The 17,847-nt window shown below is 35.2% G+C and overlaps 2 protein-coding genes across 2 annotated transcripts; one reads left to right on the top strand and one right to left on the bottom strand.

Moving 5' to 3' along the window:
• The first annotated feature begins 11,232 nt into the window (after positions 1–11,232).
• Positions 11,233–12,473, top strand: LOC120151447. The gene is made up of 2 exons (XM_039163900.1): positions 11,233–11,376; positions 11,922–12,473. The coding sequence occupies exons 1-2, from the start codon at positions 11,233–11,235 to the stop codon at positions 12,471–12,473; spliced, it is 696 nt and encodes a 231-aa protein (XP_039019831.1).
• Positions 12,474–13,601: 1,128 nt separating this feature from the next.
• On the bottom strand, positions 13,602–15,426 carry LOC120151560 (3-ketoacyl-CoA synthase 6-like). The gene has a single exon (XM_039163969.1). It carries the CDS (start codon positions 15,384–15,386, stop codon positions 13,896–13,898), a length of 1,491 nt encoding a protein of 496 aa, XP_039019900.1. The 5' UTR covers positions 15,387–15,426; the 3' UTR covers positions 13,602–13,895.
• Positions 15,427–17,847: the final 2,421 nt, after the last annotated feature.

Raw genomic sequence — 17,847 nt, 5'->3', positions numbered from 1 at the left:
TAAACAACACTAAATGAACACTAAATGAACACTAAAATAACGCAAAATGAGCATGTTCATGAACACGTTCATGAACATATAAACGAACACATTCACGAACATTAAACGAACATATTTGCGAATAATAAATAATCGAACATGAATACCTTTAAAAATAAATAAACACAAACATAACTTTATTTATTCAAGCTCGGTTCATTTGCACCATAGTAAAATTTAACTACATGTATAATTTATTGATGTAAGTTATATTTGTGAAAATTATATTATATAAATTGATGAATAAAAATGTAAATGAGAAAGAGTCAACTTCACGTGAATTAATCTTTGATGTACTTTTGTCACATGACAATCACAATGGTGACCATGACCAATTTTATTGAATTTAAATCACCTGCATGACAATTAAAATATTTCTAAAAGACCTTGGATAAAAGCTTTACTGGAATTCTTTAATGTTTCCATCATGATTAAAGGTTTTTCGGTAGTTTAAATATCGAAAAATATCTTAAAACGCATTTTCTGATTTACTAAATTCAATTTTCAAGTCCAAAATAATCTTTTGATCTAGCTCACGAGTGGGATCCTGTAATTTTCCATCCTTATGAAAAACGTGTAAGCAAACGTGAACCCATAAAATGATCTTTAAACTCAAATTGAAATTATATTTTAATTTATTAATTAAAAGAACACAACGATTTATATTTTTAAAAAGATGATAACATGTGTGATAATATCACATATATAATGAGAATATTCTAGAGGAAATATACTTCATACTTTTTTTTCGTATATATGATATAAAATAGATCATGAAACATATATATATATATATAAATTATATGAATCTCAAGACTTCCATGAACTGTAAAATGAAAATTATTTTAACGTGTAAGGGTAATTTTGCTTATATAGTAGATTTACTTTATTATTTTCGACTATACAATATTTTTGTATCAATTTAGTCATCGAAGTTGTTTAATTGTATCAATGTTATTATTATTTAGGGTTTTAAATTAGGGTTTAGAATTTAGGCTTAGATTTAGGATTTAGGATTTAAGCTTTAAGATTTAGGGTTTATGATGATATAATTAAATAATTTCGAGGACTAAACTGATGTAAAAATGTTATAGGAGCAAAAATAATAATTTGAGTATGTTACATGAACAAAATTACCTCTTAAGTCTTATTTCAATTTTGCATGTTGTAAAATGGGAATGATTTTAAATTTTATATTTATAAATGATCATAAGATAAAATTAAAAAAAAAATCTTGACGGTATGAACGTCGGAAATACCCCACACCCACCGTGCCCAATTTATATAGCTATGTACAAGTCCTTGAGAAAAGTCTGAAATATTATGTCAAAATTGGCATAAGCATCTCAGTCAATTTCTTTATGAATTCTCAAAGCTGCCATCTTCTAGCTTTAATGAGGTGGGGCAACTCTAATTGTTGAAATCCCCACGGTTGCCCTAGCATGCAAAGTTTATCCTTTGTATTGTAGTGAAAATTTGGTAGCTTGTCGAAGTTTACAAACCATTGGATGGTTTTTCCCCCGGGGGCGGAGGTTAGTCGTTCATGGACATTCCTTTTACGTCATTTTCAAAAATAAAAAAGTTAGTGTTAGTGTATTTTCTTACTTGGACTTGATTTTTTTGGTTACATATTTGGCTTTGATTTTTGGTATTGAGTTAGTTTATGATTTTTTCTATTAAATTTTATGGTGGAGTGTTGGAGAAGCACCCTCTTTTACTTGGGGCAGAGAGCGGCAGCAGTTGAGTCAGCAACTGGGACGACTACACTAAAGCTACAATTAGGTTTAGTTTGGATCCGGTTCGGGTTTGGTTTAGGTCCGGTTTGTAAATAGGCAAAAAATGGAATATTACAACTGCCCTTCTTTGATTTTAGTCCAATGTAATGTTTATGGTTTATTACTGTTGCATAGCATATATTGTATGACATCTTTGTTGTATGTCTTAATTTCTTCTATGTACACTGTTATGCTACCAAAGTTACTATTTTTTTCTAATTTAGTCCCTTTTATCTTTCTTGTATTACTCTTAATTTTACTTGTAATTTTGTTTGCTTTTTAATTGAGTCATATAATAGGTTTACTTAGCCTTTAAATCAAACCTCTAAATTAGCTTTCTTTAAATGTAGTCTTGATTTATTTGCTTAGTATTTAGATTAAATCCTTAAATTTAGTTTTCCTTTAAATTTAATCACTACACTTAGTTTAACTAGGTGAATATTTTTTATTTGGTCATCTCTTTTGCTCGAGATTCTGAATTAATTATTTGATTCAATAATTTGTTAAAATTGATTATCTTTTAATATTAGAGCTTTCACCTTAGGTCTAATTTCACCTTAGTCCTTTAATTTAGAAGATTTTTTAATTTGGTTATCGTCTTTACGTCTGAGGTTCTTTTTTTTTGGCTTAACACTCTTAAGTTCTTTAAAATTCATGATTTGACACTTTAATTAGAGGGGATTCTTAATTAACTCACATAATATAATTTGGTTCAATAATTGGTTGTTTGACTGCGTAATTCAATTTCAAAACAAAGCAATGTTCATTTATTAGAGGTTAATAGTGTATCTTTCCTATTATGCCCAGGGTGGACCACTATTGATTTCCAATGTAAATCAAAAATCTTTTTTCGAAATCTCGCATCATGATTTTTAAATTATTAAGGCAATATTTTTTATTGGATCAATAATAAAACTCTCGCTTGCGCTGTAACCCCCTAGACTCAACCTATGCGTTTCGATTAAATCTAAAAGATTACCTTAAAAATTCTTAAAAATATTTTCCAGAAATGTTATTTGATAATTTAAAATCATATTACAAATAACATTCATAAAAGTATAATAATTAACGATAAAGAAAAACCCAACTCGTAAAAATAAAACTAAAAGATACTAAGTAAAACAAAACATGTCATAAATCTAAGTCACGGTAAATTGAGTATCGGTAGCCAAAAGCAGTAAACATCATTATAAAATAAGTACTTCAAAATAAATGCATATGTCACCGTAATTGAAAGCAGTTCGAAAGATAGAAATATTACAACAAATTGATATGTACTAAATGTGTCGATCCTCCAAGTGTCTGGTACAAAGTGCCTATCCAAGAGTATCTGAAATGGGTAAAACAATTTAAAAAGTGAGCTAGGGCTTAGTGTGTCCCAATAGTGCAATAAAAACATAGTATGTAAAATAATCAAGTAATAATTCAGTAAAATATCATGGAAATATTGATAAAGCTTAAGTTTTTAAAACTCGTAGTTTACCCTCCTCCCGTACACCATATGCAGTTCCCCATAACTGCATCCATAGGGCTTACCTTATACATATTAGATATAAGGAGACAACCTAAGGGAGCATCTTGGGGCCTGAAAGCCTACCCAAGAAAGTTCTTGGGGCCACGGGGGCTACCCAATAAAAGATCTTGGGGCAACAGGCCTACCCAAGAAAGATCTCGGGGCCGTAGAGCCTACCCAAGGGTCGCATTAGGTCCGTAAGGATTTACCAGCTTGATCAGAGCTGGATCTCTATTCTCCAACCTACCCAAAGAAAATGTTTAAATAAAATAGTTCACATATTGAACAATAATTTCCATGATCTATATTCAGCAAAATCATAGTTTCTAGTGAAAACAAATATTCAAATATCATATATTATTCAGTCATAGTCCATAAACCATCAACCAATAAATCATAAATTTCAGTGAAACATATTTCAAGTAAGATAAAACGGTCGGGTAGCACATAGGAAACACACCTCACAAAATAGGGGCACACAACAAATTTACTGAGTACTTACCTCGTCACCCTCTGCTACAGTGCTCGAACCTAATTCATAGCAAATTGAGTTAATATCGAAGTAATATTCTAATATAAGTATTCATAAGGTTCACTGTTCATACGAGTAACTATCGGTTCACGAAGTCTAGCGGATCACTGTTCAATATAATAATGGCTTCAATTACACCTAAAATCAATATGATATCACACTTAAAACATACTAAAATTACCAAAAAACCGATTAGTAACTTACCTACCAGGTGGTTGACGGTAGTGCAACAATAAGGAACTAACCCTACCGGGGTAATGGTTACACATCACCGGTAAATGCAACAGTGAAGACGGTGAGGCACGACGATCAACGGTTTGGTTGAAATTGAGGAAAACAAACGACGACCGATGGTTTTATCTACAAGGTTTCGTAGTTGTTTTAGGGGTAGCGGCACCAGCTGTGGCGGTCGTACGATAATGAAATCGTGTGGTGAAAGAGACAGAGGTTAGGGATTTGGGTTGATAATTTGGGGAAAATTTTGGGTTTAACTTATCGGGGGGGTTTTATTTTTCATGTGTAATAAAAATGGTAAAATTTGAGTTTAAGTCCCTGAATTTTACTACAACTTCCTAAAAGGCCTATAGATTCTGGAATATTGCATTTTAGTCCCCAAATTTCATTAATTACTTCTAAATTTTTAACTTCTTATTTTTTATTCAAATTTCTTTAAATTGGGTTGTGACAATTCTCCCCGTCTAAAAGAAATTTCTTCCTCGAAATTTACCTGGAGTAAACAGATGCAAAAACTAAGTCTTTATGGATTCCTTTGTCTCTTAGGTGGTTTTTGAAGGACCACAGTTACTCCACTGAACCTTTACCATAGGAATACGCTTATTCCTAATCACTCTCTCATCTCGATCCAAGATCTGAACAAGTTCCTCATCATATGATAGATCTGGCCTCAACTCAATATCCTCTAACTAAATGATGTGGCTTAGGTCTGGACAATAAAGCCTCAACATAGACACATGAAAGACATTATGAATACAACTAAGCTGAGGAGGCAACACAAGCTGGTATACAATAGGTCCTACACTCCTCAAGATACAATATAGTCCAATAAATCTTGGACTCAATTTACCCTTGCGCCCAAATCTTAGCACTTTCTTCAATGGGGATACTTTTAAAAAGACCTGATATTCAAACTCAAATTCGATGTGTTTTCTCCTCTGGTCAACATAAGACTTCTTCCTTTCAAAATGCCTCTTTCAGACGGTCATGGATCAATCTAATTGTCTCCTCAGTCTCATGCACTAACTCATGTCCCAAAGTCTTTCTTTCACGTAATTCAGTATAACAAATTAGGGTATGACATCTACGCCCATAAGGTTCTTCGTACGGTGCCATACGAATTCTGGCTTCGTAACTATTATTGTAAGCAAACTCAACCAAAGGCAAAAAGTTCTCCCAACTACCACGAAAATCAATCACGCAACCTCGCAACATATCCTCAAGAACCTGAATTTCTTGCTCAGATTGACCATCAGTCTGTCGGTGGAAAGTTGTACTGAAATTCAATCTTGTACCCATAGCCTCAGATAGTGTCTTCAATAATCTTGAAGTAAATCTCATATCTTGATTAGAAATGATAAATAATGGGACATTATGCAATCTGATGATCTCTGATGTATACAATCTAGCCAACTTGTCCAATGAATAATTTACCCACACAGAGCTGACTTTGTAATTCTATCAATAATCACCCAGATTGAATCCTTTTTCGAAAGGGTCAAAGGCAACCCAATAATAAAATCCATAGTAATACGCTCTCATTTCTATTCGAGAATCATGATAGGCTGCAACAAACCTGATAAATATTGGTGCTCTGCCTTAACTTGTTAACAGATCAAACATTAAGCCACAAAATCAGAGATGTCCTTCTTCATGCCGATTCAATGGTACCTCTCTCTTAAATTCTAATACATCTTATCTCCACTGGATGCATATCATACGAAACTACTATAAACCTCCATGAGAATAACCTATCTCAACTCCACGTCATCAGACACAAAAAATTGACATTTGAAATATAAAACTCCATCATGGTCAAAAGTAAGTATACTCTGAGGTCATCCCCTGCTCCACTTGCTCAAATATAGGGAGCAATGAGCTATCAAGATGTTGCTTGGCCTTGATCTCCTCAGCCAAGGTTGGCTTAACCTCCAATTATGCTAACAGAGTGCCATCATCATATTACTTCATCCTAACCATTAAGGACCTTAAATCAGTTATCGCCTTCCGACTCAAAGCATCCACAACGACGTTAGCTTTAATCGGGTGATAATCAATCACATAATCATAGTCCTTTCAAAGCTCAAGCTAACGATGCTGCCTCAGATTAAGCTTCTTCTGGGTCAGAATATACTTCAAACTCTTATGATCTGTAAAAATGTAACACTTCTCTCCATATAGATAGTATCTCCAGATATTTAAAGTAAAGATCACTACTACCAACTCCAAATCATGGGTCGAGTAATTATACTCGTTCGGGCGCAGGTAACGGGACGTATAAGCTAATACCTTACCCTCATGCATCAGAACACAACCAATTCCAGAGTATGAAGCGTCACTATACACTGTAAAATCCTTCTCGATCTCATGTTGAGTCGAAACTGGAGCTTGAGTCAAAACCGCCTTTAATTTCTTAAAGCTCTCCTATTATGCATCGCCCCATTCAAACAAAATATTATTCCTCAACAACTTTATTAAATGAGCAGTAATGATCGAGAATCCCTCGACAAAACGTCGATAATATCCGGTTAAGGCCAAGAAACTACAAGTCTCAAAGGCATTCTTAGGTCACTTCCAACTCACAATAGCCTCAATTTTGCTCAGATCGATCTGGATACCTTTCACAAAAACAAAATAGATAATAAACGACACCTCCCGAAGCCAAAATTCATATTTGCTCAACTTAGCATACAAACGACACTCTCTCAGGGTTTGCAGAACAATATTTAAATGCTCGTCATGCTCTACCTCAGTCTGGGAATAGACCAGAATATCATCAATGAAACTACTACAAAATGATCCAAATATAGCTGGAACACAGGATTCATTATATCCATAAAAACTGTGGGAGAATTCGTCAGACCAAAAGGTATCACCAAGAACTTATAATGCACATATCTTGTGTGGATGACAGTCTTCGTAACATTTGAACCCTTAACTTTTAATTGATAATACCCCGAGCGAATATCGATCTTATAAAATACAGTAGCTCCTCGCAATTGAATGAATAAGTCATCAATCCTGGGTAGTGGGTACTTATTCTTAATCTTCAACTTGTTAAACTCCCTATAATCAAAACATAGGCTAAGTGATCCATCATTTTTTTCACAAACAGGATTGGAGTTCCCCAAGGTGAGGCACTATGTCTGATAAAACCTCGATCAAGAAATTCTTGTAACTGAACCTTTAACTCCTTAAGTTCCTTTGGGACCATGATATAGGGTGCCATGGAAACATGTGCAAATCTGGGATAAGACTCAATCTCGAACTCTACATCTCTATCAGGAGGTAATCCTGGAAATTCATCTGGAAAGAAATCAGGAAACTCGCTAACTATATGAATCTCCTCAATCTTGGACAATGAGCATTTTGTGTTCAAAATACAGGAAATAAAAGTCTCATATTCCTTCTGAATCATTCGATCAATAACCAAAGCTGATACTATATTGAAGAGATAACCACTACACTCACCAACTAACACAACAGTCTGACCATCAGAAGTTTTCAGAGTAGCTCTCTTGTACTCGCAATCCAAATTGACCTTGTGTTCATTCCATCCCCAAAATTAAATCGAACTCATTTAAAAGAAACTTCATAAGATCGACGAGAAAATTTTCACTTTGAACCTCAAGAGAACAACGTCAGAATATCTTTTTTCACAACTACTGACTATTCTACTAGATTCATAACTGTAACAACACTCTCGGTGTCCTCAATCGGAATCTGAAGGTCTCAGGATACTGAACTCAATATATAGGAGTGGGTGGAGCCATTGTCTAGTAATGCAAAGTATGTCATGTAATAAATGGTAAATGTACATGTAATAACCTCTGGCCCATCTCTATCATTCTGTTGTCTGGTAGCATACACCAAAGCTGGCTGTCTGGACTCTAAACCTATTATCCCTCGACTCTGCAGGGGTCAGGCTCTACTATCTTCCCTGGATTATGATCCAGAAGTTTTTCCCTGACTATGACCTTTTATTAGGGTCTGAACTGATGCCTGAGAATGTGCATGAGTCTAGGTAGTTGTTCGCTCAGGCAAAGCTAGCTGTGGATAGTCCCTCCGAAAATGACCATTAGATCCACAATGAAAGCAAGTGCACATCTTCTTACGACACTGCCCTCTGTGTCGATTACCACAATGGTCACAAAGAAGTACCTAAGGCAGACCTGAAGAATCACATCGACTAACAGCTGGGGGTGGAGATACCTGAAACTAGTATTGCTCTTCTGAAGGGCTGAAGTACGAGTCCTCTTCCCATAACGTGTATAGGACTCAGTAGGGCCAGAAAACTTCCTAGGTCGTTACCGAACAACACGATCTCTATCAAGAGATAAGGCCTTCACCTCCTCAGCATCTTTCGCTCTGCTCACTAGAACATTAAATATCTCATCCTGGTGGGTCACAACCTACCTACGCAACTTATATCTGAGTTCGAGAGAAAACTTGAGGCATCTATCCCTCTCATTGAGAACTATACTAGTATCATATTTTAACAGCTTCAAGAATTCCATCTCATAGTCAGAAACTGACATATCTCCCTACACCAAGTCTTGAAACTGCTGTTGTCTCTCAGCCATAAAACACTCTCCCAGAAAATGCTTCCTAAAGCGCTCTTTAAAGAAATCCCAAGTCAAACGATTAGCGGAAACACTGCTCATAACTAACTCCCACCAAGTGTGGGCATTCTCATTTAACATTGCAACTACTCTTAAATATTTGTTCGTTGGGTCCAAACCCAATTGATCCATACGTCTTTCTGTATCATGGAGCCAATCTTCAACTTCAATAGGAGCTCCTCAATTTAGACCTCCAATTGTCTTGATCCCATTAGTAATTAGGGTCTGAGTAATTTGAACCTCATGGGCGACACCAACAGTTCTAACTGTGCCCTGAATCAGTTGAAGAAACCGCCTACCAAGAGTCTCATCTAGCATCACTCTTGTAGGATCAAAACTAGAGTTTAGATCTCCTCTAACAAATGTCATCATATTTATCTCGGGAGCAGGTGGCGAGTCTATAGTAGAGTCATCTACAAGGTCAGTAACTCTAGCAGCTCGACCTTACCCACGGCTAGGCCGACGACCTCTTCTAGCACTCATCGAGAAGGATCTCAACTTCACTAGAAGAGGTAAACTTAAGGTTAGATTGGCATTAAAGTATTGGACACATTTAACTTATAAAAACGGGTAACATGACCTTACAAAAAAAATTTTGAAACGTTTTCAAAATAGTGTAAATTTTTATGTGAGACCTATTTACAGTCTGAGGTTTAAAAATCAAAAGCTCTGATACCAATAAAATGTAACCCCCTAGACCTAGCCTGTGCGTTTTGACTAAGTCTAACGGATTACATTAAAAATTCTTAAAAACATTTTCCAGAAATGTTATTCGATAACTTAAAATCATATTACAAATAACATTCATAAAAGTATAATAATTATCGATAAAGAAAAACCCAACTCGTAAAAATAAAACTAAAAGAGACCAAGTAAAACAAAATATGTCATAAATCTAAGTCATGGTAAATCGAGTATCGGTAGCCAAAAATAGTAAACATCATCATAAAGTTAGTACTTCAAAATAAAGGAACATGTCATCGTAATTGAAAGCAGTTCGAAAGATAGAAACATTACAACAAATTGATTTGTACTAAATGTGTTGATCCTCCAAGTGTCTGGTACGGAGTGCCTATTCAAGAGTATCTGAAAAGGGTAAAATAATTTGAAAAGTGAGATAGGGCTTAGTGTGTCCCAATACTACAATACAAACATAGTATGTAAAACAATCAAATAATAATTCAGTAAAATATCATGGAAATCTTGATAAAGCTTGAGTTTTTAAATCTCGTGGTTTACATCCTCCCGTACACCATATGCAGTTTCCCAGAACTGCATCCATAAGGCTTACCTTATACTTATTAGATATAAGAAGCCAACCTAAGGGAATATCTTGATGCTTGAGAGCCTACCCAAGTAAGTTATTGGGGCCACGGGGCCTACCCAAGAAAGATCTCGGGGTCGCAGAGCCTACCCAAAGGTCGTCTTAGGTCAGTGAAGATTTACCAGCTTGATAAGAGCTGAACCTCTATTCTCCAGCCTACCCGAGGAAAATATTTAAATAAAATAGTTCACATAATGAACAGTAATTTCGATGATTCTTATTCAACAAAATCATATTTTCTAATGAAAACAAATATTCAAATATCATATATCATTCAGTCATAGTCCATAAACCATCAACCAGTAAATCATAAATTTCAGTGAAACATATTTCAAGTCAGATAAAACAGTCGGGTAGCATATAGGGAACACACCTCGCAAAATAGGGGCACATAATAAATTTACTTAGCTCCGACCTCATCACACTATACTACAAAGCTCGAACCTAATTCATAGCAAACTGAGTTTGTATCGAAGTAATATTTTAATATGTGTATTCATAAGGTTCATATGTCATACAAGTGACTATCAGCTCACGAGGTCTAGCGGATCGAGAAGAACTGGGTCGAGCTGGAGAGCAATCAGATAAATCTCATGTACTTTCAAATAACAACAACTTATCAGTCTCTAGTCTTACTTTAATTATTCGAAATTAAAACACTTAATTACATAAACATGTTTAGGTTTGACGGTCAATTGGAGGCTTTTGGGTTTGAATTTGGAAAAATGAACTTCGAAATCGGACTCATCAAGTCGAAAAATATAAAACAGGACTTGTCAAAAATTTTGACTTTTCGGTCAAAGTTAAAGTAAACAGTCTGACGTCAAAGTCGACGGTCTGACCAGTTAACAGTTCGGGTCAGGTCAACTCATTTCGGTTTGGGTCAACTCGATTCAGTTCTGCCTGGACCGATTCCAGAAACTTCATGGATCGGCTGGAGACCACCACTCGCACTGTCGGCGCGTTCAGCAGCGAAATAGGTCATTTTCACCTGCCAATTACTCCAAATACAATAATGGCTTCAATTACACCCAAAATCAATCCAATGTCTCAATTAAATCATACCAAAATTACCAAAAACCAATTGGTAACTTACCTACCTAGTTGTTAACGGCAGCGCGACAATAGGGAACCAACCCTATCGGGTTTTGGTCACACATCACCGGTGAATGCAACAGTGAAGGCGGTGAGGCATGGCGGTCAATGGTTTGGGAGGAATCGAGGAAAACAAGTGGTGGCCGATGGTTTTCTCTACAAGGTTTTGCAGTTGTTTTGGGGGTAGTGGCGTCGGCTGTGGTAGTCGGACGGCGATGAAATCATGTGGTAAAAGAGACAGGGTTAGGGATTTGGGTTGATAATTTAAGGGAAAGTTTGGGCTTAATTGATCGAGGGGTTTAATTTTATTGTGTAATAAAAATGGTAAAATTTGGGTTCAAGCCCCTGAATTTTCCTGCAACTTCCTAAAAAGGCCTATAAATTCTAGAATATTGCATTTTGGTCCCCAAATTTCATTAATTGCTTCTGAATTTTTAACTTCATGTTTTTTATTCAAATTTATTTAAATTGGATTGTGACATGTCCTTAAGGATATTTGTTATTAGTACTAATAAATTGATATCCTTTTTAAATTTACATACATAATGAAATTTTTAAACTCAATTTTTAATTTTAAAACATATGAAAATCAAATATATCCACGTGTAACTAATTCCTTAACCTGTTTTTTTTATTTTTAAATATCAAATCATTTATATTTTTAATAAAATAAAATATTTTATTAAAATTGACTAATTTTAAATATTCTAATATTACTTTAATAATAATTGGTGATGACTCACATTTTTCATAAAATCTTTTCAAAATAAATCTTGAATTGAACAAGTATATATGGGAAGAACTACGTTCATCTGCCCCCAAGATTGCTTGGCATCATATGGTATGGTTCTCTGGACGTATCCCCAAGCACACCATTATTGTATGGATGGCCATATTGAACAGGTTGCCTACTCGGGTTAGGCTCCTACAAATGGGCCTCGCCATTGAATCTGATAGATGTTTACTTTGTGGCAATGAGACAGAGACAAGAGACCATCTCTTCTTTGAATGTCATTTTGCCAAGAATCTATGGAGCTCTATTCTGGAACTTTGTTGCATCCCTCGTGAAGCTTGCAGCTGGGAGGGAGAACTGGCTTGGGCTTCCCTGTTACTCAAGGGCAATTCTCTCATCGTGAGAATACTTAAACTTCCTTGGACTGGTCATGTTTATAGTATTTGGAAGGAAAGAAAGAGTAGGTTTTTTGGAAGTAGAGCCAGATCAAAGGAAGAGCTGTTGGGAGACATCAAGGAGGCAATTCGAATTCGGTTGGGAGGTAAATCCTTCAACACAGTTGATCCTTCCAATATTGCCCTATGTGCAAAGTGGGGCATTGCTTGAGTAGGTCCTGTTTTTATATTCTGCCTGGTTAGATGGAGATTGTAATATGCTTAGCTTTGCTAATCAGCTTATTATTGTCATTGTATACTGTAGCAGATTTCTGTTTCTTGGATAATGGAATTGAATTATCCAAAAAAAAAAAATCTTGAATTGAACACTTCATGAAATAGTATTTAATAGCAATCTTCAAATAGCAATCTTCAACCCCACATTTACGGTAATTTTTACTTCAAAAATAAAAATTGCATTCAACGGGGTTTTAAATAGCGTTCGCGGTCACGTTTTTTATCGTGTTGCGTTTATCACGATTACAGATATAACGGATGATATTGTGGTCATTGAGGATATCACGATCGTGAATTTTTTCGAAGGTGCTGGTTTTTTTAATAAGAAAAACCTGTTTTTTTTTAAATTAAAATTACAGAATAATAGCGGAATAGCAGTCCGCTATTGCCGCGAATGACCGCGATGCGTTAAATTACGGTCGCGATCCGTCGTTATTGATGTGATCCCGCTTCATACCGTTATTTTCTGTGATAGTGGTTTCGGATACCACCGCGACTGAAATATAATAGTCATGATATCGCTATTCGACCGCTATTTGAAACTCTCGTCTTGAATTGAATCCTTCACGAAAAATAGAGTCTGCAAAATTAACGGGGTGCATCAAATAGCAATCTTCAACCCCACATTTGCGGTAATTTTTCACGTCGCAAAGATTATAAAGTTCGGCCATCTCATCATTAATCCTTGCCATAACTTCCAAGCTTGTAATAAGTGATTTTTCTCTCATTTTATGCTCACATTAGATTTCTCTCTCTTTTATTTCCTCAGTCAAATTGAATTTGCATTAATCATAAGTATAATAAATCAATTAAATCGTTTATAATTATTTATTCAACTTAATAAATAAAGAATAATTCAAAATTAGATTCAAGCACCGAATATTGACTTTTAAAAAGCAAAAACTAGATCAAATTTATAACACAATTAAAGTCAATTTTCGCCGTAATCGAAGACATGTATTAATTACTAAGAAATGAAGAGCCGCACAGTGGACCGTTGGAAAACTACAAAGATGGTAACAGACATTAATAAGGAGACCCTACACGGACAACACCAAAGGGATAAAAAAAAGATAAGCACATATTGTGTTATTATAAAGCTATACCAATTTTCTTTTTACAATCAGCATGAGTACAGCATTTTTCTGTTATTATTCCACACTGTTACTTCCTTAATTCCCTTGCAAGGGATACATTAATTACCACATAAATGGGGGATGATATTAGGTATCTATGCAAATTCATGACTTCGAAAAGATAAGAAAAAACACAATGGGAGAAATATAAATGCAGGATAACAAGTTCATGATTCTAGCAAGTTACCCAAACCCATCTGTCGTTCCACTTTTGTTGCTGCCTAGAGCTTGACAACTTCAGGAATGTGAACCGGATACTGATCGATGCAATCGTCCCAAGGCCCGCCGGTCGGGGTTTTGATGGTGCAGTTGCACTTCCACACGGCGCTGTTACACTTGAATCCACTCCCGAATGCTATCTGCCAAATCCTGTCTCCCTTTTTCATCCTCCCCTTTGATTCAATGTAGTTCATCTCGTACCACAACGATGAGGACGATGTGTTCCCGAATCGATGTAATGTCATCCTTGATGCCTCGACGTGCTCTGCTGAGAGCTGCAGGTTCTTTTGAAGTTCGTCGATCACTGCTCGTCCTCCGGCGTGGATGCAGAAGTGTTCAAAGGCCATCTTGAAGTCCGGAATGTATGGCTTCCACTTGGGGTTGAAGATTTTACGTCCAATTAGAGTGAGAAGAAATAGGAGTTGTTCCGATCCCGGAAGAACCAATGGTCCGATTGTTGTAATGTTGGATTTTAAGGCCTCCCCTGCAATAGCCATGAGATCTTTTGATAAATTTATCCCGACTTTGCCTTCTCTGTCTTCTTCTTCGAACACACATCGGTAGGCCTTGTCGTCTGCGCCTTTGTGTGTTCGAACAACGTGGACGAGACGGTACTTGGCTCGCCTCCTCTCGGAGCGGCGGTTTGACAAGAGGATCGCGGCGCCGCCCATGCGGAAGAGACAGTTGGGAAGTAGCATAGCTCTTTCTTTCCCTTGGTAATAGTTCGGAGTAATGATCTCCGTGCTGACAACAACCGCATTTGAATTCGGGTGTACTTGAAGAAGATCCCGAGCTAAATCGATCGAGATAAGCCCAGCACTGCACCCCATTCCCGAAAGATTAAAGCTCTTGATGTTACTCCTCAGCTTGTACTTGTTAATCACCATGGCCGACAACGACGGCGTCGGAGAAAACAGACTGCAATTGACGATGAGAATATCGATGTCTTTCGGCTTCAGCCCCGTTTTCTCGAACAAAGAATCCATAGCCGAGAAGATAACAACCTCGGCCTCACCTCTCGCGGCCTCCATGGTCGGCTTCGGAGGGATGTAATGAATAGCAGGAGGTAAACAAGTTTCTTCACCAAGACCGGACCGTTCGAGAATCCTCATCTGGAACTCAACGCTCTTCGGATTGTTACTCAAAATCAACCTGGAATGCTCCATGAAAGTAGCGAAAGGAACCCTGCATGTGACGGGAGGCTTGTAGCACGCATAATCCACAAGGTAAATACACCTCGGCTTCGACATGAAGTAAACAGTGGCAATGAAAATGGCCAAGAAAGAAGAGCACAGGACTTGAATGAGATCGAAATGGACCGAGTTCCATATGTTGAGGAGCTCATCGGGGCCCAAACGAACAATCTCGACAACAATTCCAACCATGACAGGAATGAACGTGAGCGTAAGAAAATGATCCACGAGGTAGTGGTAGCCGAGCTTTACATACTTGAGCTTAACCGAGTTGGAGAAATCCGGCAACAATGGAGGCATTGTCGGAACAAAACAGGTGGAGAAATTAAGAGCAAAATTACAGTTGTGTTCTGTTGTGTTGAGTGTATATTGAGGGAGGGGATTTAAAGGCAACGGTAGGGAAAAAGGGGTTGGGGGGCAGAGGGCAGATGAGAAGATTAAATGAAGCAATGGTATCACTCAACGCTCTACTTAACTGCTACAATTAATTTTTCCTAACGCCCCCTTTTTATCCGTGTTCTAACTAAAATCCTTGCTTTCACCAATAACCCTCCCCTTTCTTCTATCCGTCTCCTTCCCTTTCGTGCCTACTTTATTTCTCTTTCATTTATTGCATAACCTACGATGTGTTCCACTCTCTTACACACTCCATCTTTATTATCACCAATCACAATTAGGGATTATAGCTCATGTTCAATTAGGTTTTGATACTTCAAAATTTAAATTAAACTCCTCCATCTACACTTGATCTGGTATGGGTTTAGGAACTAGAATACTCTACCTGATAAGAATTTTGATTCAAAACTCACTTGATTTGACTCTCCTCTCGCATTCCACCCACATATATCATTTTTATTAGCTAAAAAAAGAACTTAATTAGAGAAAAATAAGGGATATTATTGTAATTAACTCTACATATATAAAATATTATTATAAAATTATCTCGGATCGAGTTTTTTCTCCCAAATTCCACCTCTCTCTCTCTATCTCTATCTATATATATATATATATATATATATATATCATTTTTATTCGATAAAATAAGAACCTAATTGAATATGTATATATATATAATAGTATTATTGTAAATATCTTTACATATATAAAAGATTATTATAATATTATCATTGATCAAATTTTTTTATCTCAATTTGACTCGTATTCATCTTTAAAATTTTAACCCAACTTGAATTAAACTTTAAAAAACACTTATCCTCCTATCAAATCGAATCAAAATTCATCAAATTAAGATAAAATACACATCTAATCATAATAATAGTAGTCAAATTCTCTACCTAAAAATATATTATATATTAAAATTTAAAATTGAAAGGATCAATCAATATTTAAAGGTATATATATATATACCTATCAATTTCAAGTAGAAATTTTTTAAATAATTATAATTTAGATGTTGCATAAAAGTATATTAAAAAAACTCACCTATATTCAATAAAATTAGCTGACCCTTATTCTCATATGTAATGGGGTAAGGGGGAGGTAGGATAGTAGGTTGCCCCCAACGTCAGGTTGAGAGCAGCTTCCGTGGGAGACCTCCGAATTATGAATTGCCCACCGTGAGACTCGATCCCACGACCCCAAGATTAAGAGCCTTGTGCTCTACCAACTGAGTTGGACAGATAATTCTCACCTATATTCAATAAAATTTTCTTAAAAAAACGAAATCTAATAAAATTGAACATAAACTAACGATAACAATAGTTTAATTTACGAATAATCATATCCTTCAAAGTTTATGTAAAGAAACAATATTTATTTTAAAATTTATCAATTATCTATGAAGTATTACTTAGTTATTTTTTAGTTAGAAATTTCAAATTACGGTGTCATAATTTTAAATGGTATCTATAAAATTATATAAATCAATGCATAACATTAAAACTCGATAAATTAATGTAAAATATAACTAAAGTAACATAAGACTTAAAAATAACCAAAAGAAAAGAACCATCAAATAAAGTTCAACGACTCGTACCTTTTTCTTACAATCATCCACGACGCTTTCTCATGTTTTGAAATTGTTGAATTATTTTTCCTTATTGATACTGTTAAAATGAACGAAATTATCTTAGACAATGAATGAAGACAATGAACGAAAACAATGAACTTATCAACATATCTTGGACAATAACAAAAATTATCTCAAAATTTAAAATCAACTCAATATCTTTAATAATTTCAAACATTAAAAACACAAACTCATTATCAATATCAAATAATAACTTTAAAAATATTGAAACATTAAAAAATCAAAGAAAACAATAAGTAAATTAATTAACTTTACATTGGTGCTAGGATGTGATATGGTTCGATTTGCCTTTCTCTTTGAAAATTGTTAAAAGTAATATTGTTCTATCAAAAGACGAAGATTGTGGGTTAGGGTTAATAGAGAAAAGAAAATTTTGGGGAAAAGAGGGTTGAATATAGTTGATTAAAAACTTGTAAAGAGGATTTTTAAATTTTTATTATTTAAATTTTATAAAATAAAAAGGTAGGGTTAGAGTGGTATAGAGTTAAATTTTAAAAAGTAAAATATATGGAGAAATTGACTATTGATTTTTGTGTGTGTAAGAAAAGTAAATTTTATTTTTTTATTATTAATTTTTTTTTTTAAAAGGAGGGACTCATATTTTAAAGGGTGTCAAAACTTTCTTAATAGGGATATCAATTTTTAGGAAAAAAATATTTTCTTTTAAAAAATTTAGGGTGTCAATTGACACTCACAATGTACTTTGGTTCC

This window comes from Hibiscus syriacus, unplaced genomic scaffold (genome assembly GCF_006381635.1).
Source record: "Hibiscus syriacus cultivar Baekdansim isolate YM2019G1 unplaced genomic scaffold, ASM638163v2 tig00111059_pilon, whole genome shotgun sequence".
Taxonomy (NCBI): domain Eukaryota; kingdom Viridiplantae; phylum Streptophyta; class Magnoliopsida; order Malvales; family Malvaceae; genus Hibiscus; species Hibiscus syriacus.
Note: the sequence above shows the minus strand (reverse complement) of the source record. Positions and strands in the feature narration are given on the sequence as shown.

Bases quoted from the DNA above. Each gene is read 5' to 3' on its own strand.
- LOC120151447 (XM_039163900.1), top strand. From the start codon at position 11,233: ATGGCGGTCAATGGTTTGGGAGGAATCGAGGAAAACAAGTGGTGGCCG. The intron at 11,377-11,921 runs GTTAGGGATTTG...GAATTGAACAAG, and splicing joins CATGTGGTAAAAGAGACAGG to TATATATGGGAAGAACTACG.
- LOC120151560 (XM_039163969.1), bottom strand. From the start codon at position 15,386: ATGCCTCCATTGTTGCCGGATTTCTCCAACTCGGTTAAGCTCAAGTAT.